Below are 26,721 nucleotides of genomic sequence, written 5' to 3'. Positions count from 1 at the left end.
TGAAAACGCGTCTCTGTGTGTAAAAATGGCCGAATCACTAGTAAAAACTGTAAAAGTAAAAATCGGTCACAAGGGAATTCGTCCTCGTGTAAAAACCACCTTAGACCCTACAAGCAGGTCAAAGTAAAAGGGATTTCCCAAAAGTTTTAACAGAGGTTTGATGTCATGACATTTATAATTGTTTTAGGTTAATCTCACCACCTGTCACTCCTGACATCAGAGGATCAGGAACCCCCTCCCTCACAATCAGACCACAGAAAAGGCTGACTCGTCCCTGGGACCAGCTGGATAACAAGGTGTGTGTGTGTGTGTGTGTGTGTGTGTGTGTGTGTGTGTGTGTGTGTGTGTGTGTGTGTGTAGGTGGGCGGGTGGGTGGATTTGTGCATGTGTGCGCATGTTTTATATACAGTATCACACTTAGAAAGTATGTGTCACATGTCTTTTGTCTCCTTTTGCAGGCACAGATCATAGTGCAGAGTCCAGAGTTCCCAATCAAGGCACCAGAATCAGTTCCAGTCCAAAATGTGACAAGAAGGACCCCACAGGCTAAAGGATTTGATTTCTTCTCAAACAGTGGCCAAACCACACAGAGTTCATCTGGCATAAGCAGGTAGAAGACATTAGCATTGTACTTACAATTCCATGTTGTAATTTGAAGCTACAGATATATATTTTTTAAAGTAATATCCAGCACAATTTTATATGAATGTCTTATTACGCTTTTGCATTCCACCTGTCTTTTCAGGTTACAGACTGACAGCAACAGCAAAGAAGAGGAGGCTTTCCTGGGGATATTTGATGGGATATTTTAGAAAAGCTTATCTGATTCTGACATGGAGGATTTGTCATAATGTAGCATGTTTTTTGTTCACTATTTTTGTGTAACGGTCTTGTTTGTTTATTAGGCCTATATGAATAGTTGAACAGAATGTAAACTAATGAAGTTTCACTGGTTTTCTCTAAAGGTGTAATGAAACCTGTTTATTTTATAGAATTAAAGTTGATGATTCAAAGATAATGAAGATTGTGTTATGCTCACTTTATACTCATTATACGCATAAGCACTACTCTACAGAAAATAGTTGATGTCATGTGGGGCTTTTGTGGGTACCTGGGTGCTCAGGGATTGAGGCAAATTACATTCTTGACAGATTGGCCAAGGAATCTATGATGAAAGAAATTTGATCTGAAGTGGGGAAAATGAGAATGTTTTAGTATTTGCAAAGAAAAACTACAGCTCCAGTGGCAAAAAAGGAGTGGACAGAAGAATAAAGGGGTCTTCATTATTTTCCAGTCTAGACATCTGATAAAAGTAAGAGGTAGATGATACATTTTCAACCTATTTTTGTGAAATCGTCTTCTATCCTGTCAACTGGTCAAAAGTGTAGGATTAAAGTAAAACAGCGAAGAGTAACCCCTTGCCGGTAGAGGGCAGCATTACACTTGGCTTCATAATGTACATTCAGCCGGAAATGATAAGTAACCCCTTTTTGTCTCTGACGTCACTTTTAGCGGGGAGTTTGTTGTTTACTCTTTTTACTGAAAGACACGTCTTCAGTGGAGATAAACCTCTCCTAGAGATATTTTTACTTGTATATTTTTTTACTTTGTGTCATGCACTTTTACGAAGTGTCCATCTGAGAAACTGTTAAACTTTACGATCAAAGACAGGCCAGGGGTAAGTTTATTTGTTTGCGCCCAGACGAGGTTGTCTATCTTAACTAGCTTTTATTGCTGCTAGTTTTTATTTTATTTTTTAGCTCTGCTATTGAAAAGGCATAAACAACTACTAGCTGTGTGTGTATATATAAAATAAACTCGCTAACGGTTTTTTCTTTTGTTCCTTACTCATTACTGTAGGTGTTTTATGAATTATTGAGTTCAAAGTACCCCAATTCAAACAAGCCTAACAGCTTTCTTGTTGTAGTCTTTATTCTTTTAGTTGACATTGTATCAGTGAACTGTACTTTTTTGTTGTTGTTTGATTGAAACGTTTATTTAATAGAATGTTGCATAGGAAAATGTACAGTTTCATAACAGTACAATTCATTGGTACAGCCTAGGGTCAACAGTAAAAGGAGATCCTAGTAAGCTTTTCGGCTTATTTACACAGGAACCCTTTTATATGTATATAATCTCAACATTGATTACAGACGGATAGGACACAGTACTATGCATACTGTCCTGTACTTTTTCATATGCAAATTGCAAACTAATAAAGTATTCAATCAACCAATAGGTCAGTATTAGCCTTGAATCAAGACTATACCAGCCTATATGTATTTTTGATATGCAAATGTCAAATCGATAAAATACATCTATGATAGTCTTGATCCAAGGCTAGGTCATCTTTTGGGGAAATATAAAGGGTCAGAAAGTTGTAAAAGTCAACTGCACAGTAATCATGGAAAGGGGAATCAGTGTTGGCAGCCTTACTGGTATAATGTATGGGCTGCGTTGATGATGGACAAGCAGCATCAACTATGAGCATTTCGATTTAATTTTCTTTTTAGATACATATCTCTCAGCATGGAGTTGCCACCTCTTAGCAATGACAGCATCATCACAGAAGGGCCCCTGGTCAAAACAGTTCAGAGAAGGAACAACATAACAAGTGAGTAGGATTCTTGATACACATTTTACATGCATTACAAGGATGTGGAAGAAGAGAGACACCCATTAATACATGGTGTTAATTTACTTGTCTTTTCCTCTATTCCCGTAGGAGATGTGGAGATGGACATTGAGTACCTCTATGAAGTTATACCTCAGCTTGCTAAAGTTTTCCGCATCATCGACAAAATTGGAGAAGGTACGTGTTCTGCTAGCCTTCTTTGGTATGGCCCGTCCGGGGATCGAATCCCGATTCCCAACCTCCCACTCTAACCACAAACAAGCCCAGTGTTTTGCTTACTTCGATAAAACAGCTGTGGAATAAAAAACTTTAGCAGATTTAATGTGAGCAAAGATTTGTTTGTATATCAAGTTTGACTTAATCATCAATCATTGACTGTCATACCACCAGGTACTTTCAGTTCAGTGTACCTGGGTGAGGCTCAGATGCTGGATGGGAGGAAAGAGAGGTTTGCCCTGAAGCATCTCATCCCTACCAGCCACCCTGTACGCATCGCTGCTGAGCTCCAGTGTCTCACTGTAGCTGGGTGAGTCCCAAATGAGAACATATTTAATTATTATTATTATTATTCATTTGTTTATTCTTATTTATGTTTTTACTTTTCTTTTTTTGTTATGAGATTGTGATTAATACATATTTGATTGGGGTAAAGCATGCCTCTTTATTTAGTGTATTATTATTAATATTATTATATATTATTATATTATTATAAACAGACACGTTTCAGTGTTATCAGCAAATACAGTTGTCATGCATGTTTGTCAATTATTTACCAACATTGAATGTACTCATGCATTCATATTCATGTTGATCAAAATCTTTTCTGTGGGGACTTAACAAATGTACCACTAGCAGTCTAAAAGCTGATAGATACTTTGTTGTGCGACGATGCCGCGTCTCAAGAATAGCAACCTAGACTCAAAACACGTCATGGATGCAGGCAGCGTGTTATGAGGTTGTAGGTCTGCTATTTTTGTCAGTTCTCTGTGTGCGACACCATTCCATGATGGAGCATAAATTAGGCTTAACAGTGAACGATCTATACATTTTTTAAAATATATATTAGTAATAGTTTTTATTGAATTTTGAATTACAAACAATACATCAACAAAACAAACATACACCAGACGTGAATACATATAAAACACAAGTAATTAATTAACCGTCATACAAAAGTTGGATAAAGCTGTTAAAATTGGATCAGTCAGGGGGTGCCCGCTGGCATACTGGTCCAGGCACATACCACATAGGCATTGCCACATAGGCATTGATGCCTGATGGCGTCGCCGGTTCGATTCCCGATCCGGACGACCTTTGCCGCATGTCACTCCCTATCTCTCTCCCCATTTCCTGTCAGTTTACTGTCCTATCTAATTAAGACATAAAAGCCCCAAAAACAAATATTAAAAAAATAAATAAATAAATAATTGGATCAGTCATACAGAGCCGAGATGACCCGCGATAGGATGTGTTCGAATGTTGCTAATCTGCCCTGTTTATTGGAACGCAGCCTCCAAATGTATTAATGATAGAAACTCATTGATTGCTTTAGTCTTTCACAAATTAAATAGAGTTTGTACTCTGATCTCATGGTGTCGCATTCGTTCTTTTACAGAGGCAAAGACAATGTCATGGGGGTGACTTACTGCTTCAGGAAGGAGGATCACGTGGTGATTGTCATGCCCTACATGGAGCACCAAGCCATAGTGGTGAGTTTTACCAGTGTTTAGTTCAGCAAAATACATGCTTAGGACCAGTAGGATAAAGTTGGTCTACATCCAAAGTAGATTTTAGAGTTGATCAAATGTTTATGCAACGGGAAACTAAAATGCCAATTGAATGTGTTTCAGGATGTCATCGGGCTGCTGAGCTTTGAGGAAGTGCGCCTGTACATGTACCACCTGCTGAAGGCCTTGAAACACATTCACCAGTTTGGCATCATCCACCGTGACATCAAACCCAACAACTTCCTCTATAACCGCCAGGACCAGACGTGAGTAAATGGTTAATGCACAGATTGTACACACTGGTCATATTACACTGTGCTCTTTACTAGTAGTCAGAGGCCCTCTGCACCCCAGCCCATTTCAGGCCCACCCTGCTTTCTTTGATTGATGGGAGGAATATGCCTCCTAGTTTACAATTCACTTTCCATTTTATGATTTCCATTTGTCATTTCAACATTTAATATTTCTGTTTTTATATTTTTCTTTCTAACATTTAATTCCCAATGTTCTGATTATCCCTAGTAGTAGAGTAAAATAATACAATTATCCTCCATAGACCATGGCCCTTTTTGACCTGTCAGTGCTATATAATTCAGTTTTTTTTCTTTTTCATAACTGTAAAGTACTTTGTAACTCTGTGTTTAAAAGTGGCATATAAATATAGTTTATTATTATAAAGAAGTGCACTTGTATGTCCAGGTATGCTTTGGTGGACTTTGGGTTGGCGCAGGGCACTGCCGACACCCAGATCGAACTGCTGAAGGTGGTGAAACAGAGGAGCTCCCAGAAGGGTGGTGGGACCACTGGGAAACAAGACATGGCACAGGGCAAGAAGGCACCATCGAGACCCCCAATCACCCCAGCCTCCACCTCACAACCTCCCCCTGCACAGCCCGCTCAATGTTCCAAAGCCCCACTTCATTCCACACCCTCCTCTACCAGCACATCTATCTCTTCTTCAACCATGGGAAAACCACTGATTAAGCGAGCGTCTGTCACTGCCACCTCTCGCACTAAACACACAAAGGTGTCTGCACTGGGTTGATCCAGTTAATTTAATTGTAAATAGCCATAGTCATTACATTATATACAGTAAAATGTATGTTTTCCACAGAATCTTTGCATCCCCAATTGTATTGTAGAATTTACAAATATTGGAGTATAAATGTTCAAATACTACATTCTTTCCTCTGTGAATCTCATCCATCCTTGTTTTATTTGTATAGGATTTGAAAGCATTATGTGATACCCCACGGCCTGTGTTTGGAGAGAGAAACCTCAACAGCTGCATTCCAGCTCCCTCCACCACTAAACTAGCTCCCTCCACCACTAAACCAGCTGCCATGAAGGTAGAGGTAAGCAGCTTCATAACCACAGTATTTTCACTATCATGCAGTTACATTCACAAAGTGGGTGCTCTGAATTAAGGCCTGATTATAATTTGTGCTTCAGTGTAGACGTGAGGTTTTGCAGGCATCAGAAGCGTATGCGGTTCTCAGTTCATACTACAATTTTGGTGTCACTGCACACATGCATGTGCTTAAGAGCGAGAGCAACACACGCTGCACTCAATACAAGGCACAACCTAACGACCTGCTGGAGGACTTGTGCCATTTTGTGTAGATTTATCATAATATTATATAATATCACTACAAGTCCTTTATTGTAACATGCTCATACAGGTTTTGGGCTGAAACCTTTACGACATTTGGACTTGGAGTCATCATACGTCATAGAGTAGACGACTGATATCACAGGCTGGCCAAAAAGATTTTTTATTGGTTTATTGTTCTTGCTTAGTTGGTGAAGCCAGGCAGAACAGAGGACCCAGCCCAACGGAGGTATGCATCAGCCAGCCGGCGCCCCCTGCCTGCCAAGAGCCACACTAGCAGTCAGAAACAACAGAAGACTGCTGGCATCAGCCTGGGTCTAACTTGCAACTGTTACTCAACGGACCGCGTCTGCAACATCTGCATGTCAAGGTAGAAAAAAGAAATGGTCATGATACATTTCCCAATCTTCCATTGGCATGGTCACTTACATGCCCAGTACATGCATTCTTCTTAAAGGTAGGGTAAGTTATTGCACTTAAGTTTCCGTTTCAGTTTTCATGTAGGTGACAGGCGGGGACCTTCCTCCGATCATGATCTAGTGCGAGCGTGGTGTGCATAAGGCCCGCCCACAATCGACCATGATTGGAGGAAGGCCCACTTTCCTAATTGGAGGAAAACCTGTCAACCAACAGTTTTGGTGGAGCAGGGGATAAGGCGGAAGTCCAAATATGAACTGGACACTCTTTAGTAACTAGCACTATCAGAACATAGACCCATTTTGTTATTATTTTGAATTAAATGAAATCACTTACCCTACCCTTTAATGTTACAGCAGCAGCAGGCTAGTCAAATTGTTGTTTTGAGAAAATGTGATGCATGATAATTGCACATTTTTCAGTTCTGTCCTCTATTAGAAAGCGGACTTATAGGACGTCCTACTTTGGTTTAATTCTTGATCATCTGGCTTCTCTCCCACTAGTTCCTTCCTGTGTGTTCTTATAATGTTCTTCTTTGACTCCCACCCTGTCCTTCCCCAGGAAGCAGCAGGTTGCTCCCAGGGCAGGAACCCCAGGCTTTAGAGCACCAGAGGTCCTCACCAAGTGGCCCAACCAGGGGACAGGTTGGTGACTCAAACCACAAAGAATATCCAAACAACACATATCAACACACATCCCCCATATGTACACATTTCTTGTTGCTTTTCTGCCTTTATTTTGAGTGCCAGGATACAGGGAGAGAGGGAGGGACTTACAGTGTAGATTCGGGTTACCAGAGATAAAGATGGTATCAAATGCATGGCCTAATGCATATCAAACATGGGGGTCCTTGAATTGAAAAAGGTTGAGAATCACTGTTTAGCCGGGGCGCCTGATGGAGGGGAAAGGAACTGGTTGGAATAACTTGTTCCTTTCCTTCCACGCGCTACGTCCAGCCGGGGAAATTCCCCCTGTCAGGTGAAAAGAAGCTGCTTGGACTCCTCATGCAAAGAAGGAAGCATGAGGTCAGTCCGTTGCTCTCCCCAGGTTGGCAGAGGGAGTGTAGCGCCCAGGATTAGATTAGACAATTGACACCGGGTGAAAACAATGGGTTACAAAAATCGTGGGATAAAAATGTAAAATGAAAGAGAAGCACTGTTTAACCGTTCACTGTGTCTCCTCGTTGCAGCTATAGACATGTGGTCAGCTGGAGTCATCCTGCTGTCGCTCCTTAGCGGCCGCTACCCTTTCTTCAAGGCCAGCGACGACATGATCGCTCTCACTCAGATAATGACCATACGAGGCTCCAGGGAAACCATCCAGGCAGCTAAGAAATTTGGTGCTTATTATTCAAATGTATTCCAGAATCACCTGTTTCCTTTTTATTGTAATTTATCCTGACAAAGTATATATTTATATTATTAACCACTTGAAAAGTCCATATATATCCATATCCACGGAGCAAGATACCTTGCCAATTGGACTGATTACATTATGACTCGCTACGTACACAAATTACCTCTACCAAAGTGTCCTTATGCTTTATAGTTCACTATTGCTGTTACTGATATGATGACATGATGCATCCCTAAGTCGAATCACATTGTTTTAATAATGATTATGTTACTAGTAAGACGCCTCAGGGCGTCTTACTAGTAACATCTGGCCAGTGATGTATATCGGACCAGTTACCCATATATGGAGACCCCTGGTACCCATATATGGAGATCCATGTACTGTATATGGAGATATGCTGTGAGAGCCCAAACATGCTTACTCAGTTCGTCGTTATTTGAAAGTCCTATGACGTCTATGGCCTCTGACATCATACAATCCCTTTTATGCCCATACATGGAGATCCCTATCTGTAGAACCTTCTCGTCTTACTTGGCCATATATGGATTCTGTTAGTGTGGTATGTGGCCGATGTGGCCTCCATATGGGCATTCCCATATGCCCTGTTAGATATGGGCTTAATAATGATGACATCATGGATCTCCATGTATGAGCATAAAAGGGATTCTGTTAGTGTGGTTCCCCTGACATCACAGTGAAGTCAGAGTGTGATGTCAGAGTGGCAAACCCATTCTGTTTGAGTGGTTCCCCTGACATCACAGTATGATATCAGAGCGGCTAACCCATAGACTGTATCCCTGCTTTGAGGATCTGACATCACATGTGATGTCACAGTGATGTGTCAGGGGAACCACAGTGTCAGGCGTTAGTAATACAGTATCTGGCTTAAAGTCCTGTTCGCAATTTGGTGTTAGGGGAGTTTCTCACCTGAACTGAGTCAGTGGGTCCCTAGACATGAAAAATCACTGAGGTGCTCGTCCGCCATAGTGCCACGAATGGCGCAATGGCCAAATCAAATATGGCTGCCATCGGCTATGATGAAAATCCAACTTTTCTGTATATGCACATGTAATACCTCAATTTGGACTAATTGGGGTATGGGGAATTCATTTCTGATATTGTTTTGACCATTTTTGGTGATTTGGACCTCAAAAGGTCATGGTCAAGGTCATTTTGCTATTCCGAAGACCGTGGGCCATAACTTGGCCATTGTTAGGAGTAAAAACAGGTGCAGTAGGTCTAAATCAACTAATGCTGACATGTATAATTCATTTCTGACATTGTTTTGACCATTAAGGATCATCTTGTCTTTGAAATATCAATGTCAATGCCATTTTCCAAAAACGATTTTGTTCATTACTTGCACTTTTATAGTATTTTTTGTAAGTTTGTTACTATTTTATAGTAAGTTTGTTTTGTTTATAACAAAATACATACTAGTGAGAAATACAACAAGTAAACATCCACATTTAACTTTAAAGGGGGGTTTTAAATGGGTGTTTAAATGAGCAGATAAGACTATTTACGAATAAAAGTGACAAATAAAATTACACAACAAAATCACACATTAAATAACAATTTACCTCAAAGTACACCATATTGTGATTGTGTGCATGCAAGTTAGTATGAGGTGTTTTTACAGGATGGATTTGTCATTGTTCCATGGCAAAATATGATGCACAGAACTCCATCAGTGTCGAGTGTCTTGCTTCAGACATGGCAGGAGTGTACAAAAGTCAAAGTGCTCCTTCCATCCATCAGAGCTTGACATTGACTTTTTGAGGCAGTTGTCCTTTGGACAAGTATATTTCCCATTCACTTGTCCGGGGACAAAAGTCACTTGTCCGGATAAAAATGTCATACATTGAAATAATAACAAAAGGACGGCTAATGACCCCCCTTGCTCCCTCCACTCCATAGTATGGGCACTTGTCCCGGACAATAGGACAAGCCTTTATGTCATGCCCTGTTCCATGTTCCATTTTCCATTGGTTCTAGTCTTTCCTCAGGTTCCTTGGCTGTTGCAAGCAGGTGGCAAGAAACGCTAGAAAGGTGCCTTGTTGGTCTCAGCAGTTGTTCTTCTCTGCTACCAATGCTGTGTCTTGTTCTGTCAAGGTCTTTGCCTCTCCAAAGTTTGTTAGATATTGTCAGAAGCCATAACTACATGTTTAATCCTCACCTGGCCCATGCAGTCATCTCCTGTCTCCAAGGCATATGTGCCTTGATCACTGTCTTGGCTAGTGGTGCTCCAAGATCAGACTGCTTGATGCAGTAGAAGTGAGTCTCACCAGAGCCATACTGCTGCCAGATCTCCTTCATCCCCAGTGCTTGGAAATATGGGGTGTAATATAGCAGTAATGCGAAGGAGACAACAACTCTCTGGGGTCCGCTCATAGTTCCGACATCTCATTATTCTGACCATTAGGTTAGTGAAGGTTAGGGATAGGCTTAGTTATAATGGAGGCTGAACATGCACCAGGTGTCAGCCTCCTCAATCCTATTCAAGATGTCTGGGATCTCTTCTCCACTAGCGACATCATCAACAGAGACAACAGAGCTGATAATGGTAAATGGACTGCATTTACAGTATATAGCGCTCTTCTCCAAAGCACTGTACAATGTATTTCACATTTGCCCATTAACACACACATTCACACATACATTCACACCATGAAACCATGCAAGGTGCTCACCGGGAGCAGTTAGGGGTTCAGTGTCTTGCTTAAGGACACTTCGACAAATAAACAGGAGGAGCCAGAAATCGACCCTGGAACCTTCAGATTCCAAGGCAGCCGTTCTACCTACATCGCCACAAGCTTGAATGGACACCATATTCCGAACACACAGCTGGAGAGCTGTGTGTTCTCCTCAGACACCCAGAATTTGTAAAGTTGATGAGGGATGGGTGCGTCTGTTATCTCTGATGATGATGAGTGGCTCCCTGCAAAAGGGGCTGGAGGTGAAGAGATCCCAAAGATTGAACTAGATTGAGGAGGCTGTCACCAAGCTGCTGGTACATGTGGATTGTGGAGTCAACTGGCCCTATTATAACTAAACCTACCCATAACCGTAACCTAATGGAGGGAATAATGGGTCGCCATGATTATGAGTGGACCCCAGAGAGTTGTCGTAGTGATACTTCCAAGCACTGGGGATTAAGTAGATCTGGTAGCAGTATGGCACTAGGTGTGCAGCGGCACATGCTTCTACAGCATCAAGCAGTCTCTCATCTTGGAGCACCACTAGCCAAGACAGTGATCAGGGGACATATGCCTTGGAAACTGGAGATGACTGCATGGGCCAGGTGGGGACTAAGCATGCAGCTATGGCTTCTGACCAAATACAATATCTAACACACTTTGGAGAGGCAAAGACCTTGACAGAACAAGACACAGCATTGGTAGCAGAGAAGTACAACTGCTGATACCAACAAGGCACCTTTCTAGTGCATGTCTTGCCACCTGCTTGCAACAGCCAAGGAACCTGAGAAAAGACTAGAACCAATGGAACATGGATGGATGCAAGGAACACTTCGACTCTCGAGGATATGGCTGCCTTGCTGATGGATATCGGTGCATCATATTTTGCCATGGAACAATGGCAAATCCATCCAGTAAAAACACATCATACTAACTTGGATGCACACAATCACAATATGGTGCACTTTGAGGGAAATTGTTATTTAATTTTGTGTGTGCTTTTGTTGTGTGATTTTATTTGTCACTTTTATTCGTAAATAGTCTTATTTGCTCATTTAAACACCCATTTAAAACCCCCCTTTAAAGTTAAATGTGGATGTTTACTTGTTGTATTTCTCACTGGTATGTCTTTTGTTATAAACAAAACAAACTTACTATAAAATAGTGACAAACTTACAAAAAATACTATAAAAGTGCAAGTAATGAACAAAATCGTTTTTGAAAAATGGCATTGACATTGATATTTCAAAGACAAGATGATCCTTAATGGTCAAAACAATGTCAGAAATGAATTATACATGTCAGCATTAGTTGATTTAGACCTACTGCACCTGTATTTACTCCTAACAATGGCCAAGTTATGGCCCACGGTCTTCGGAATAGCAAAATGACCTTGACCATAACCTTTTGAGGTCCAAATCACCCAAAATGGTCAAAACAATATCAGAAATGAATTCCCCACACCACAATTAGTCCAAATAGAGGTATTACATGTGCATATACACCCAGAAACAGAAAAGTTGGATTTTCATCATAGCCGATGGCAGCCATATTTGATTTGGCCATTGCGCCACTCGTGGCACTATGGCGGACGAGCACCTCGGTGATTTTTCATGTCTAGGGACCCACTGACTCAGTTCAGGTGAGAAACTCCCCTAACACCAAATTGCGAACAGGACTTTAAGCCAGATACTGTATTATAGAGACAGACAGACAGAGATACGGCTGTGACCTTTCACATACTAAACTGTGACCTACGGTCGAACTACATCTTGCCTATGAATGGCTGAAAACCCTGTGTAATCTCCCACACAGGGAAGGCGGTGGTGTGTAGCCGGGAACTTCCTCGCCAAGACCTGAGGACACTGTGCGAGACGCTGAGAGGACGGAGACCGTCGCCAGATGATGAAGTCACGCCACACTCCCAGAATAACAGAGACTCTACTCCCCACGATCGTTTCAACAAGGTCTTGGAAGACATGAAGGCTGATGCACGTTTAACACAACAAGAGCATCATCATCAACCCGAGGATGAAGCCAAAGGCCTGGAGTCAGAGACCTCCATTCACCCTGCCGATGTAGAATGTGAGGACATTAGAGGCTGGGACAGAGTGCCGGATGACGCATACGCTCTGCTGGACCGACTGTTGGACCTCAACCCTGCTACCAGGATCCCTGCCTGCCAGGCCCTGCTACACCCACTGTTCAAAGACCTATCCTGATCCTTCAGCCTGCAGCACCCACAGTTCAAAGACCTATCCTTAAATGGATTGTTCACCCAAAAATAAGTTTTTTCCTATCGATTACTCTCCCCATGGTAGATTGGAGACTTGAATTTGTGGATATTTATTTGTTTTTGTCACATTCCTAAGCCAATAATTTGATGACCAGCAGTGGTTCCCTATGGAAACACAAATAGTCTCCTTTGTTCCCCATGGAGACACAAAGGGCCTCCTCAAATGATGGGTTTGGGAATTAGGAATGTGTCAAAAACAAAACGTATCCATGACTCCAAGTCTCCATGGGGTGAGTAATCAATATATTTTGTGGGTGTGGGGGTGAACTATCCCTTTAAACCTTCAACTCCAAGTTAAATATCTCAGGTAACTGTTTGAATTTAACAAGCAGATACTGTATAATGAGTAAGTGGACAAAGGGGGTACATTTGATAATGTTCTTGCTAACACTGTTCCTCTATTGGCCCTCTCAAATGGCAACCTTGCTGCAGGTGTTTTCAAGCAGGCACACAAAAACAGGGTTCCCAGCAGAATACGCCCCACCATTGTTTATAGACCTACAATGCAGCTTGGAGGGTGGATCGAAATGGAAGTTTGCATATCCACGTCGAGAGAAACTTTTAAATTATTGTCTTTTTTTTATGTTCAGTTTTATCCTGACCTAGCTCCCTTTGTAATGTGACCAAATTACCCACTGACTGTTATAAACATTTTAAGCGTTTATTTAATCTCATCTCAGAATACAGGGTGTGACTGTTTAGAAACGTATGGCATGTGATGGATGTTTAGTCTAATTGAGTATACATTGGAGAGAGGGAGATGACACATGAGCTGGACTCAACACTGTCAATAACCATGTGTAGATTGTGCATTAGAGTTTACCCATGTTTGTAAAAAACACTTTTTTAAATAAAATTCCAATGAACCAGAATGAGTTATTTAATTCTGACATCACAAACAACAGTAATGATGGGCTGTTAAGAAGTGCCACTGTGAAATGGTAGCAGTGCCTTGCGTGTACCTACTGTGATTTAAAACTATTTGTGTTTTTAGTTGCGCCATCCATGGAATTGTAAGAGCCCAGTTTCAACAGAATGACAAACGTTTGAGTTTGTTGGGAAGAGAAAACCATCTCTTTCAAAATGTAAGGAACCCACATATATACAGAATGGAACATCAATACAATGCAAAGTTCCTCTAAACCACGTGAAAACACTCACTTGAATGTGCTAAGAGACAAATGTATGTATTAAGTCAATGTCACCATTGAATAACATTCTGAAAACCACAATGGTACAATTAAATACAAAATACTAAGACAGACAAAAAATCTAAAGACATCATATTCATTGATGCATTTTAAGGGCATCAGAAAGATCTGGTGAAGGAGTCCACAATGTTTGATCAGCTTTCTTTAATGTTTATTGTAGAATGTATTATTTAATGTGTAACAATCTGTGTTCTATTCCTATGTGGCTGCTATGGCCAGGTAAAGGAGATTCCAGATGTCTTGGTAAAATAAAATAGGCTAAAAACAAGAGTGTGTAGATTACATATCATTATTGCATTTTAAATGTTTGTGTGCGTGCGTGCGTGTGCGCAAGCAATACCATCGTATGACCAAATATAAATCACTGTTTAGACACCCAGGTTTTTGGCGGTGGTCATGACTATTTTAAGGATGGGCATGAAGGAAGAGATCTCACTGAAGTTGCTGCTACTGACCACCTGGGTGTGGACCTCCAAAGCCCGCTGGTAGTTCTGGCTGGCCACACAGCGCCTGATTTCATGGAGCCCACCGAGGACATGCTGTGAGAGCGACTGATCTCTCAGCTTGTCGTATAGATAGCCCAAACGCTTGGGTGCATCATCCAGCTTCCTTTTTGTTTGTAGATTGGCTGCTGCTAGCTGGCACCGCTGCACAAGGCTGTCAAAGGTAGTTCTGAGAACCACGTGTTCAGCAGGGATCTCCTGCTCTATGATCTCTGCCGGCAGCTGCTGGAGGAGCTGTACATTGGGCTCCTGAGGGGTCCCTGGAGGAACCTGGGTGAGGTCATGTGGTTGAGGAGCCTCTCCTGGGAGGAACGTAATGGGGGCAGGTGGGGAGTAGTTATCAGCGATCCCCTGTTTACTGGGCCCACCTTGTTGATCATCACAGTGGGAACTCAGCCAAGGAAAGTTTCCTGTGGGAGGTGGAAGGACAGCAGGAGCAGGGTAGGGATTGCCAGCAGAAGACCCAGGTCCTCCGTGTGGATATCCTGGACCAAGGGACGGGTATGGACCAGCTGCTATGGAAGGTAGTGCGGGGCCCTGGTTGTGCACTGCCAGAGGGTACATGGGGACAGAGGCTATAGGCTGGGAGTTTGGAGGCATGGGGCTTGACGGCAAAGATGTTGAGGGTATGAAGTCTATTGGTGGCACCCCAGGGCTAGGCATGGGGGGCAGGCCCCCGGCGGCGAAAGATGGAGACTGCAGTGAGGGTCCTAATACATTAGTGGATGGTATAGAAGCATCCGGCAGAGGGACAGTCGGGGATCCGCCCACTGGCTGAGGGTGGAATGGCTGTTGAGGGACTCCTGGGCTCGTTGTGGGATGTTGGAGGTATGGAAGCTGTAAGCCATGGTGTGGTGCACTAGGGGGGAGCATGTTTGAGGAAGGAGGCAGGCCAGGCCCAGTGTTGGCAGAATCAGATTGTGGAGTAAATACTGATGGCATAGGAGGTGCTGATGGCATAGGGGGTGCTTCTTGTGTGGGGGGCTGAGCAACAGGAGTGGGCTGGGCTGGAGACACATCGACATTGTTGTAGTGGACAGGGGTCTGCTGTCCGACAGGTGCCCCTCCCTGAGCATGGAACAGCCTGTCTTTGAGCATCATGATCCCAGGCTGGTCTGAGTTCTCAGGCAAGTAGTTCATGGCAGCGGCCAGGCTTCCCTCTGCAGCCAGTATACCAGCATAATAAGTTAGCTTTTCTACCAAGATGGGGCTCTGTACTGTCACTTCAATGTTGTGAAGGTACTCAATCGATTTGCGCAGGACCATCACCTTCTCCACTAGGTCCTCTAGATAGAGGGGGGTGGAGCTGTCCTTCTGCAGAGTAAGGCACTCCACCAGCTTCTCGACATTCCCAGAGCATATGTAACAAAGACACGCATGCAGGCGCCGCTGCTCTGTGCCCTCACCCTCTAAACGTGCTCCCAGAGTATCACACAGGTATGCAAATTCTTCGTTAGCATAGGTCAGGAGAGCTGCAAGGGCCTCTTTCCAATTGTCCAACTCACAGCTCTGCACGATGTGTTTCCAGTTCTGCGTCACCACTGATGATATAAGCATGGAGATGCTGTTCCGCTGCTTGCTCAGATATCTCTGCTGGGTCTTCTTCAGAAGCTCCTCTCCCCCGCTGATCGACAGCAAGATGGCCTCAGCGTAGCGACTTTCATTCAGACATAGTTCCACAGCTCCCTCAAAGTTGGCCACCAGCAGAGCCTGGCTGATCAGGCCATCGGTATCAGATGAGACAGGGATCTGGAAGTTGGGACTCTCCTTTGGGATGTTACTGAAGAAGTCCAACTGTGAGGCAGAATCAGATGTCCTGATGTCACCTGTAGCACTGGCCTCATCAGACCTCTCTGTGGAAAGCTGCTGCATCTTTTCAGACAAATCTTTAACATCCACTTCATGTCCGTTGGACTGCAAATTCTTCCCCAGGCATTTTGAAATCTTTCTGTCCAATTCATCTTTGTTGAAACCCAAAAGTTTTAGGAATTTAATGCGGGGTTCATTATCAAATTTGACCAAAAGGAACTTCCATATGTCCAGATCGGCCTCTGTCGATGCATTTCGAATCTTAGCCTGGCAGTAGCTGATGAAGGACCCCGACTGCAGTGTCGCTTGCAGGTCCATGGAGCGCTGGAGGAACTCGGTCTCCGTGGTCACCTGGCTAACAAATACCCGTCTGGGGACGGGGTGAGGGCGCTGTGCTGGGTCCAGCTTGGGGTTCTCAAACACGATCAACTTCCCACCGAAAGCAAATGAAGCCCCCACTGGCCTGCGGACCCACTTAGGTGGCTTTTTTAGGGGGTGAACAATGGTGGTCTGCCCTGCACATTGCGGAACCTGCAGGGGATGGAGCACCTGTCCTGTCCCAAAGGGGTCCATTGAGTCTAATGAGGATGGTAACGTATCAACCGTACTTGGCTGCTGAGCATCCAAACTGCCTCCCATCACAGAGTATACACTGATCCTCCCATCAAACGAAGCTGCCGACAGCAGAGCTGGGTTCCTGGGGCACCACTGAACATCGAAACACCACTGGTTGGAAGTTGGCAGTTCATAAATCACATCCCCAGTATTTGGATTCCAGCAGAGGATGCGGTTGTCTTTAGCACTACTGAGAAGGAGTTCTGAGTCTGCTTGACTCCAGGATATGGACAGAATTCCCCTTGTGTGGTTCTCGAAGACTTTGAGGGGGGATGTGGCAAAGCGCAGATCCCACATCTGCATCACCGGCAGACGGTCATCTTCAGAGGCCAACACCAACTGTGTAGCCACATCAGGATGCCACAGCATTCCTGAACAGTGCATCCTATTGCTGTGGTCACTGATCTTGATGATGGGCTCGTTCTTCCTCAGGTCCCAAACAACTGTCTTGCCACTGCGGTCAGCGGAGGCCAAGATGTGCTGAACTTGCCTGTTCCAGGACACAACACTGATATCTTCAGCAGGCTGTGTCTTTGTTCCTGGCATAATTGGGTTGTTAAAATGGTTGAGATCCCAGATGTATATTTCTGAATCATTGGCTCCTGATGCAAGGAGATTGCTCTTAAAGGGGTTGAAGTCAAGTGCTCTGATGGGACCTGTGTGTTTGTCAGACTGTCCCACAATCGCCTCTACTCCAGAAGATATTATGGCTTCTGGGTTGTATACCGTTAACATGCCGTTCTCACTGCCACCCACCAGTCTTCCTCCAGAACCATCTGCTCCCATTTCAAAATTGGCCCATATGATACTGTGCAACCTGTTTGGGATTGGCAATGATCCTTTGAGCTTCATGTCCAGAGAAGGATCAGAAATATCCACCTCAAATAGCTCAAGTGCAGCAGTGGTGTTGAAGGAAGCATCAAGCTGGTGAGCCGACGTCCCTAATGCCAGGTAGATGGGATGGTGAGTTGCAGGACTCCAGGCCTGGTGGGCTGTCCTCTGTATCTCCTTCAGTCTCATCTTCCTGCACTTTATTTCTATGTATGCAAAGTCATACAAATATTCACTCAAATATGCACTAGTGCCAAGCCAAAAACAAAACATCTGGGGTCTGATTTTAAGATTAGCTCCCTCAACGCTCACATCATCACTATGATGTCACTATGTCATCAGTCATGCCCAAATATGGAGTTCTGTGTTTTCCCAGATGTGGAGGTCCCTGATGTCCATTGGAACGAAAATACAAAAATATTAAAGCTTTACACAATGAAAAAGAAAATGTTAAAGCTTTACTCACAGACAAGTACAGACAACATTGTAATGTCGAATGTGTGATACAATTATAAAAACAAAACGGAGGGAGCAAAAAGAAAAAAATACAATATTTCGCATGTCATTAGCTATTATATTTTTGTTTTGTTTCCATTTTGGTAATTTTCAAATACATTATAGATGACATTTGTTTATCCATTTCATTTTAATTGTTCTGATTATCCCTAGTAAAAATGTTTTTACAATTTTATCTTTTTTAGGGCGAAATTATCCTCCAGGACTCTTTCTGACAGTCATACCTACAGTATATTTTTATGTGTTTTGCTTAATTATAAAGCATATTATAACTATGTGTTATAGGTTTTATGTTTGTTTTTTGCTATATAAACAGTGAATTATAATAAAGAAGTGCGATTGTACATCCAGGTACGGTATGTTTCATGTCCCAACCTTTTACATACAGTATAGAATATTATGTATGCCAAGTAAAATCAATCAGGTATTCTTTGGTGGACTTAAGGTTAAGGCACACAGCAATAAGGCACCATCAAGACCCCCAATCACCACTGCCTCCACCTCACAACCTACCCTGCACAGCCCGCTCAATGTTCTGAAGCACCACTTCATGCTAAATGCACGCCATCCTCCACCAGTACAGCCGCAGTCTCTTCTTCATCGATTAGAAAACCAACGATTAAGAGAATCTGTCACTGCCATCTCTCACACTTAACACACAAAAGTGTCTGCACTGGGACTGTAAATAGCTACTCCGGTATTACAGATAACTGTCATTAGTTTACATACAGTACACCAGGGTTCCCCAATAGGCGGCCCGCGGGCCGCAAGGGGGCTACTGTCTGGCCCCCACCAACCCCAGCAATAATGGTGGTATAAGAGCAGCAACAACACTAGTATATCGTCGTTGTCGGGTGGAAATCTCGTATCTCCAAATGTGTACGTTCTTTCGCAAATCATACAAGGCCGTCGCACAAAAGTAGTGAAAACAGCCGATCTACAAGCACACAACGCCTCGCCTCGGGTGCGAGGCGTTGTGTGCTTGTAGATCGGCTGTTTTCACTAGTTTAAATCATTTTTAAAATGATAAATGCAAAACAGTTGCATTTGCGGTTTTTGGACATACAAGATTTTCACCCGACAACGACGATATCTGAACTGTTGCTGGAGTAGCGGGAACGCCACCGTCGCCCCCTGCAATGGTGTGGCCCTCGGCTTGGTACCGTAGACATAATTCGGCCCTTGGGGAAAACTAATTGAGGAACCCTGCAGTACACCCATGTTTTCTTCAAACCAGTATCACCAGAATTTCTGCTTCCCCCATCATATCCCTCATTGCATAGTAGAAATGTAGAATTCACAAATGGTGTTGTTAAAGTATTACACACGATAATCCTTTTCTATGATTCTTCCATGTTAATAAGGATTGAAAACCAACAAAATGTGAATCAACAGAACAAAAAAGTCCTTTATGAGTTGAGATAGAGACAAATAAACATACAACAGGCATCTCCTCCAAAGTTCAAATGTAAGGAAAGGAACACATACATATTGTAAATAATATCAATATGTTTAAGTAACATAACTGAAAACAAACTCAGATGCTTCCTAAGTTCCTAAGGACAGTTCTTCTATCCGCGCCAAAACACTCTCCATCATGTCGAACGTGTCCAGGGCTGAGTGCAGAGCCTGTAACAAGTTAAAAGTAATAAAACATGACGTGTTCTGCTTTAATGTGCTAAAAAGACCATCATGTATTTGCAGGTAATATGTCCATTTGTATAAACAATAAAAAGTGCATCACTAATTACCTGTATCTGTGAGTCTTTGGTCATGTTTGCAAATTTCTCCTCACCAACAGTTACAGAAAGTGCTGAACTGCCTGTGGAAGGAATCCATGTGTGCAGTTAGAAGACTAGTTGTGAGCAGTAAGAATACATAGGGGTGAGTGTACAATCCCGTGTAATAATTTAACTCAACAGAACTCATGATTTCGCACTGTAGCATGTTGTACCTATATCCTTGGTCTTCTTGTTGTCCATGGTGCTTCTGAGCTCCATCTCATAGTGAGCTCTGGACATGTTCACACCAACACGCAGGGGCTTCAGGAAGTTCTCCTCGATCTTACACAGCTCTGTCCAAATGCCTGTCTAGAAGCATGAGAAGAGCAGACAGATATGACGAATGTGTAAGGGATAACGACTGGCTCCTTGGTGGTTCTCCGGAAATAACAATCCCTTCAGCCTGATAACCTTTTCATCAGGCTGTCGGTATTGTTATTTCTGGAGAACCACCAGTCGCTATCCCGATTATTAGCCAGCTACTAACTAAAATGTATAATTTGACTCAAAACTAAAAACAAAGTATTTCAGCGCTTGACCAATTAGAATCAAGCATTCAACTAATATAAGCTGGGTAATAAGACAATATAATTACCATTATAACTGATATAGCATCTGTACAGTATATACTATAGTATCTAAGTCAGTGTTTCTCATCCCGTGGTTGATAAACACTGGATACCAAGCACACATACAGTACATTTGTGTCCTGACATCATAGACAAATCAAACTTCATGTCCCAAAGCAGAACCAGCTGTAGATTGTCAGTGAGAGTATGACTAAACCTGGTTTACCTGGTTCTCTGATGCTTTGTCTCTGATGACCAAATAGCGCAGGAGGTTCAGAGATTCCATTACTCTGTGAAGAACAAGAAAAGTAGACTTAGAGTTAAGTATAGTGCTTCAAAAATCAAACCTAGTGTGAAGTGAGCGGTGCTATTTATGAGTTAATTTCAAGCGTCCCACTGACCAATCATGGCTTTTCTAGCCATGCTACCAAGCCCATACAAACTACAGTATATGTGTATATTGTGTGTACTGACTGACCTGTCCATGTACTGTAAGAGGTCTGTCTCTGGGCCGTCAGGGAGACGCAGCACCTGGCGCAGCAGGGGGAGCAGATGTGTCCCCTGGAACCATTCATTACTGTTTCCTGGCTGAGGAGAGAGACAGACAGACAGACAGACAGACAGACAGACAGACAGACAGACAGACAGAGGTACAACAGATAAAGAAATAATGAGATCGAGAAAGACAAACAGAAGATCCCACTGCATGTCTGAGGCTTTTTCTATCTTCTCACATAACACACCCATATTTCTCCAGTTGTAGCAGACCTGATGTTTTACTTCATAGGGAATACTGCCTTTGAACATTGGTCTTACCTTCAGGGAATAGTCTATCTGGTTTTTGATGTTTTTGATTATGTATCCCTCCACTCCTGAGTGGTTGCTGATCCTGAGCATATAACTGAAAACAAGACAACCGACAGACATGTTTATAGAGAGCATAGTCACCTGAAACAAGACAACCAATAGGCATCTGTATGGAGTGAGGCAGAGAGTGTGGAGAGTGAGATTTTCAAGGGAGAAATAGGATACTTACTGAAAGAATTTGTACTTGGCCTCAGTTTCAAACTTATCAATGCTCAGCTGTAACACCTGTAGACCTTTAGTTCTCTAACATAAACAACAACAGAAGAAAAAGTAAACATTTCGCAACCAAAAGCTTTTTAAATTAACCAGATCAACCAATAGTTTTATCTAATGTTAAACATGATTAAACATATTCAGTGCTTGTATCCAGAGGGAATTATATTTAGTGTAACAGCAGACAATTATGTTTGTAGATGGTTTTAGTGTTAGCAAAGAATGAATGGAAACATTTGAAACACTTACCAAATGGTGTGCTGGACATAGTGTCATAACGTTAACCAAGTTCTGAAAATAAAATGAAACACATGCCAAGCCATGTTAATGTTTACCAAAACCTTTTTTTTATCCCCACCCCCCACAGTAAAACAGTAGTATACACATTTTATAAGTGAATACAGAAAAATGGACAGCATGTAAAAACCTTTAAAGCTGTACATTTTATGTCCATTGTTTCCCTCTTCCGACAGAGAGATGTTGACATATAACACCATATAACACCAATGTTGAAACTTGGAAGGGAGAGACCAAGTCCAAGTAGTGCTAGATCATGTATTAAAGCATCTTTCAGCTTTGATTGATATATTAACAATGAGAAAGTGACAGGTAAGGTGAGAAAGAAAGAAGGAAAATAAATGACATGCAGCAAAGACCCACGATTGAGAAACTGGGAAGGACAAGAGCCTTATTTGTGTGCTATGCAGGGTGAGTTACTAAGGCTGTCTGTTATATTCTAGAACTAAGTCCCAGATTGTACTGTAGCTGTTACAGTCAAAGAGCATATCATAAGAACAATACTATATGCTTATTGAAATGCTCAAATTGTGAGGGTATATTTGTGTGTACTGTACTTGTGGGACACTGATGAAGGCTTTGATGTTCAGTAGGTTTACAGAGAGACTGGCATCCTCTGCTCTCATCAGACTCTTCTGATACAACTCCTGGTGACAGAGAAACATACACCTTCAACATACAGAAAGTAAAGGATTCTGTAGGCAGTCAACTACCCATTGTAGGTTGTATTTCATGTAGAGGCTTATGTACTTATGTGTGCTGTGCAGTGTGCACCCATGCAATAATAGGACTAAGTGAGAAATTAAGTAAGTCAGGTGATGCTTAGAAGACTTACCAATCCTTTCTGAAGCCATGTTTCATCAGTTCTAACAACAGAAAACATGGGTAAAACATGGGCGTCTACAACTTAAAATAGAGTCATTTTACTACAATGTTAAGATGATTTAGGGAAATGGGTTTGGTTGATATACTGAGTTATGTACAGTGGTTACCTGGACAAAAGCAGGTTGATGTGTTCCATATTACACCGTAAGAAAAACACACGGCTGAAAACAAGCACATACAAATACATTATAAATTCCTTTGACGTCTGTTATGATGAAAATGTCTAAGAAATATGTCTAAGAAACTCGCTCAGACGAACATAAAGTTGGCGTGTCTCCAAAACTGCCTGAAGATGGTGTAGCACATCACTACAGACTCTGGGGTTAAAATAAGATGAATTTACCTGAACACAGCAGGGAAGGCAGCAAGGTGATTGACAAACAGAAGATAAGCCAGGTTGGCTAAAGACTCTTCGGGGTAGAGCACCTCTTCTTCCAGAAACCCCGGTACCACTTTCCTCTTCAGCACAGGGTGGAACACCAGCTTATGGAGCGGCTCCCCAATTTGTGTTAGACTGAACTATAGAAAACAGGCATCCGCACACACAGCCACACACATGCATTGCCACAAACCAGAAAAAAGGGATAGTGCAGTCACAACTCCAGTGCAGCAAACACACCTGCAAATGCTGTCATTCTGGTTAGTAAATATTGTGTAGCACGTCTGTGCATTTATCAGTTATTTGTAAAGTGCTGTATTACAACTCAAACAATGTTTTTCTTTTTTTATTGGGCTCTTTAATATGTCCTACCAATATCTCTTCAGCAAAGTCCCTAATGGGAGACACATCCAGGGTGTCCGCATCTGTCAGCACAACATCCAAGAGTGGTTCACACAGACTCTTCATACAGCTCAAGTATAGAAAGACAGAAAAGGCATAGATTTAATAACTTATAATAAACCGAACGATCCTGAGTTGTGGAACAAAGAAAATCCCACTTACAACTTTGTCAGTTCTGTACTCAGCTCATCCTCCTCTCCATTACGTAATTTAAGGATGTTCTGTCTGGCCTCGTGGACAAGGGGGATGATGAAATTCCGGAGAACAGTGCAGCAGCGGCACAGGGAGAAGTTCTCATCTGTTTCCTGCTCTTTGGTCTTGGGGGCCGGCAGCTTGGCAACCTGCTCCAGCAGGGTGGACAGAACCATGCCCAGAGAAGAGGCCTTACGGCTGCCAAGACGCCCCAGCACTGGGAGCGGAAGGGAGACAGAAGAGACACATAGAGACAGAGAAATATCCAGGGAGTGTTGTAGGAGTATTAGGGGTAGAGCCAAGTAGAAACAGTAAGCTCAGTTTGTTGCATGTTCCGAAAATAGACGATCAACAAGTTCACAATGATTCGTGTTTGTAACATGTTGGGAGCTTGCGGAGCGGCTATTTTTGGCATGCAACGTCAACACCAACAATGCATAAATCAGGCGGTAGATGTGAGGAATGAGACAAAAAGATGGAGGTGAAAAAGACATGTCATTTCTGGGACAGTGAGCTCATATTTTGTGTCTTCCATACCAAGGTGCAGAAAAGGATTCACTGTTTCAGTGTGTGTTTATATGTTGATGTATGTGTGTGAAAGTAAGAGTAAGTACACATGGGAACAAAAGGTTCCAAGCCATGTAGCCCATAGTGATGTATGTGTGTAGATGGGTATAAAAATGTGTAAAGTGTATCTTCCTTACCGTCTTGTAGTGGTTTCCATAGGAGAACAATGGTGTCTGTTATGGTGTCCGGTTGGGCCTCATCCAGTTGCTCCAATAAGCCAACCAGCAGCTCCTTGGGACTACAGACCTGACCAAATACACCAAAAACACCTTTTAACTTAAGGACTATTTGCCAGAATTGCCACTATACTATACATCTATACTATATTTCTTTGACTTGTGCTATTTTAATTTAAACCCCAGAAATACATATCAGATGTATCAGATGTAAATGGCAACAAATGGGACAGAACTGGCAAAAGTATAGCAGTCCTATGTAATATGCAAAAACAATAATAACAAAGCCCAATTTGTTTTCAAATGAAAATTCTAAATACGGCGTCAATGTGTTCAATGCGGGAGTGAGAAGCAGACCTTGATCAAGTGTTTGAAAATGGCCAGGCAGTGAGGAAGATTCTTGTCCTCCTTCTTTAGAAGAACTTGGATCAGAGGAGGCAGTAGGTTCCAGCCCATACATCTCACTATGGCCTGAGAAGAATGAAGGGACTACATATTAATTACACTGTTTCATGACGTGAACAAAGATATATTGGAAAAATAACACAGAAAAAAAAATACACAGATAAGCAGTCATAACAAATATACAGTATATGCCATGAAAACAAAAATTACATGTGGGTTTTTCCACCAACAATTTGGATGAAGATTAGTCAGCAGACAATAGTACGTACGGTAAACACAAATCCTCTTCCTTACCTTATTGTTGTCATCCACAACAATACTAAGGACCTGAGCACAGTCTCCCTGCTCTATGCAAGTCCTTCCAGCAATCATGAAGACATCATAATCCTCAGGGGTGTAGTTATCACTTTCGACTGTTTGCTGTGTGAAAGAGAGGGCAAGCACTGGGTGAGATGCTCTGTCTTAAAAACACTAGGCAGGGGACTACAGTATGTTTACGGTGATGAGAATGGGATGGATGATAATAGATAACAGAGTGAGAAGGGGAGGCTGGGATTCTGTGACAATTAAAGAATGGTCTAATGCAGGGGTCTTCAACAGGGGGTCCGGGACCCCTAGGGGGTCCTCAGAGATACTACAGGGGGTCCTCCAAATCTTCAAATCCTTTTTATATTAACCACTTGAACCCTAGTGTCCATATTTTGAGAACTTTAGCCAAAAATAGCAGATCTACAAGCTTGTAGATCAGCTATTTTCGGCATTTAGGTTTGGTGTAGAGGGGAAAAAGAGCAGACTAAGTGCAGAGTAAAAGGTCAAGTTTATTAGGTAATGACGGCTCAAGTGGTTAAATATCTGAAAACACAAATTGAAATGAATCCAAAATACACTGATGATTGTGCTGTCAAACGATGAAACTATATGGAATCTATGAACAGGTTGTGGGGGTCCCTGCTTCATCTCTCTCTCAACTAAGGGGTCCTTGGCCTGAAAACGTTGAAGACCCCTGGTCTAATGAACTTGGTCTAGTTGCCTGAGGGGCTATTGTGACTCACACATCTCTGGACGACATCACTGAGCTGCTCGAGCGCCAATGCCATCACCGCTTAGCAGAAAGTGTCTTTAAGGGATTGGTGGTCTCAGAAACCGTGAGGATTAGTCTAAAGGAAGAAAAGCGAGGGTATATTATTAATACATTATTAGACAACTCACAGACAGCCTATGTTCATGTTCAAGCCAAGCCAAAGCTAACTGGTTGCATGTAGCCTATATGTGAAGATCCAGTTAAGAGTTTACTGGTTTATTCAGTTGTTAAACACTTTATTCTGTTAAAAGTCATACAGATGACAAATGTAATGAGACTGATAGCCCTAGAATGTCTGTGATCTTACAATTCATGTATATTACACTCTCTGAGTTACAGACCCATTAGGGTCCATTTGGTTCCAAACTATCATTTAGCTGGGGACCCCCTGGAACTCCCTCAAGGACACCTGGGGGTCCCCGGACCCCACTTTGAGAACCAATGAATGTTCTAGGGCTATGAGACTGACTGATTTCAAGACAATGCACTTGTGTTAGCTTAGCATGCCAGTTCCAGTACCACGATATTTACTTTGTAGTTTGTACACAAGTCCAACGCTTAAAAATTGTAATAATATTGCTAAATGAGGAAGGTTTTGAAAAGATCCTTATGGTTACTTACATCAGTCTCGTCAGAGAGAGGCTGTGGCGTGAAGATGCATGGTTGTGTGTGTGAATGAA

The 26,721-nt window shown here is 42.5% G+C and overlaps 4 protein-coding genes across 4 annotated transcripts in view; 2 read left to right on the top strand and 2 right to left on the bottom strand.

The window, feature by feature from the left end:
• Nucleotides 1–550, top strand: part of hfm1 (helicase for meiosis 1) — a gene marked incomplete at both ends in the record, with an annotated part of 16,382 nt that extends 15,832 nt beyond the window's left edge. Inside the window, one exon of the mRNA XM_080725790.1 lies at nucleotides 459–550. Within this exon, the coding sequence (XP_080581916.1) occupies nucleotides 459–550 (92 nt within the window). The remainder of the gene's footprint in view (nucleotides 1–458) is intronic.
• A 999-nt stretch (nucleotides 551–1,549) lies between these two features.
• cdc7 (cell division cycle 7 homolog) lies at nucleotides 1,550–12,668 on the top strand (the record flags this gene model as incomplete). Its single annotated transcript, XM_080725789.1, has 12 exons — nucleotides 1,550–1,678; nucleotides 2,514–2,614; nucleotides 2,726–2,812; nucleotides 3,026–3,161; nucleotides 4,251–4,344; nucleotides 4,486–4,628; nucleotides 5,062–5,389; nucleotides 5,589–5,717; nucleotides 6,163–6,344; nucleotides 6,953–7,035; nucleotides 7,581–7,730; nucleotides 12,262–12,668. The coding sequence occupies exons 2-12, from the start codon at nucleotides 2,530–2,532 to the stop codon at nucleotides 12,666–12,668; spliced, it is 1,824 nt and encodes a 607-aa protein (XP_080581915.1). The 5' UTR covers nucleotides 1,550–1,678; nucleotides 2,514–2,529.
• A 1,653-nt stretch (nucleotides 12,669–14,321) lies between these two features.
• On the bottom strand, nucleotides 14,322–17,900 carry LOC308285800 (protein transport protein Sec31A-like; the record flags this gene model as incomplete). Its single annotated transcript, XM_080726680.1, has 1 exon — nucleotides 14,322–17,900. One exon carries the CDS (start codon nucleotides 17,898–17,900, stop codon nucleotides 14,322–14,324), a length of 3,579 nt encoding a protein of 1,192 aa, XP_080582806.1.
• Nucleotides 17,901–19,678: 1,778 nt separating this feature from the next.
• glmna (glomulin, FKBP associated protein a) lies at nucleotides 19,679–26,717 on the bottom strand. The gene is made up of 19 exons (XM_080725200.1): nucleotides 26,663–26,717; nucleotides 26,013–26,117; nucleotides 25,255–25,380; nucleotides 24,913–25,026; nucleotides 24,517–24,625; nucleotides 23,783–24,029; nucleotides 23,591–23,690; nucleotides 23,183–23,358; nucleotides 22,947–23,000; nucleotides 22,790–22,820; nucleotides 22,512–22,601; nucleotides 21,907–21,948; nucleotides 21,614–21,687; nucleotides 21,394–21,478; nucleotides 21,056–21,165; nucleotides 20,804–20,867; nucleotides 20,182–20,317; nucleotides 19,979–20,049; nucleotides 19,679–19,856 (listed from the first exon to the last, which is right to left on the bottom strand). The coding sequence occupies exons 2-19, from the start codon at nucleotides 26,055–26,057 to the stop codon at nucleotides 19,776–19,778; spliced, it is 1,755 nt and encodes a 584-aa protein (XP_080581326.1). The 5' UTR covers nucleotides 26,058–26,117; nucleotides 26,663–26,717; the 3' UTR covers nucleotides 19,679–19,775.
• Between the last annotated feature and the right edge of the window lie 4 nt (nucleotides 26,718–26,721).

This window comes from Nannobrachium achirus (assembly GCF_963921795.1).
Source record: "Nannobrachium achirus genome assembly, chromosome: 5".
In the NCBI taxonomy this organism is placed as follows: Eukaryota; Metazoa; Chordata; class Actinopteri; order Myctophiformes; family Myctophidae; genus Nannobrachium; species Nannobrachium achirus.
This window is presented reverse-complemented; position numbering and strand designations above follow the sequence as displayed.

What these genes read in the sequence shown, in the direction of transcription:
- glmna (XM_080725200.1), bottom strand. Translation starts at nt 26,057, where the DNA reads ATGGCATTGGCGCTCGAGCAGCTCAGTGATGTCGTCCAGAGATGT. An exon ending in AGTACAGAACTGACAAAGTT is followed by an intron (nt 23,691 to 23,782) that starts GTAAGTGGGATT and finishes TCTATACTTGAG; the next exon opens with CTGTATGAAGAGTCTGTGTG. An exon ending in CCTTCATCAGTGTCCCACAA is followed by an intron (nt 21,949 to 22,511) that starts GTACAGTACACA and finishes TTTTATTTTCAG; the next exon opens with AACTTGGTTAACGTTATGAC.